We start from the raw sequence: 354 nt of genomic DNA, 5'->3' as shown, positions 1-354 counted from the left end.
CCGGGCAGGGCAGGGACCTAACGGGAAGCGGGAGCCTCTGGAGGGAAGGTGGTGCCGGGGCCGTGCCGGTGGGCCCGGGAGGGAGGGAGAGCTGAGCCTTACCAGCACTGGAGGTGGAACGCGGCAGGACAGTGATCGCAGCACAGCAGATCCCCTCCTTCCTTGCAGCTATCGCAGCTATCGTGTTTCCCCTGCCACTTCGCCTGGGCTCCTTCTCGGGCCTCCTGCTCTTTTTTTCCCCATCTTCGCTCTTGGGGGGAGCCAGGAGGGCTTGGATTTGCTGCACACGCACAGAGAGACAGACAGAGAGGGGCTCTGAGGGGCTGCAACGGGCCCTGACCCCGAGCGCCCTTC

The 354-nt window shown here is 65.5% G+C and overlaps 1 protein-coding gene across 1 annotated transcript in view; it reads right to left on the bottom strand.

The window, feature by feature from the left end:
• Positions 1-280, bottom strand: part of PHF12 (PHD finger protein 12) — a gene marked incomplete at its 5' end in the record, with an annotated part of 31,722 nt that extends 31,442 nt beyond the window's left edge. Inside the window, 2 exon segments of the mRNA XM_008944740.1 lie at positions 103-190; positions 193-280. Coding sequence (XP_008942988.1) covers positions 103-190; positions 193-280 — 176 coding nt within the window.
• Positions 281-354: the final 74 nt, after the last annotated feature.

Source organism: Merops nubicus, unplaced genomic scaffold (genome assembly GCF_000691845.1).
Source record: "Merops nubicus isolate BGI_N331 unplaced genomic scaffold, ASM69184v1 scaffold12117, whole genome shotgun sequence".
NCBI lineage: Eukaryota > Metazoa > Chordata > Aves > Coraciiformes > Meropidae > Merops > Merops nubicus.
Note: the sequence above shows the minus strand (reverse complement) of the source record. Positions and strands in the feature narration are given on the sequence as shown.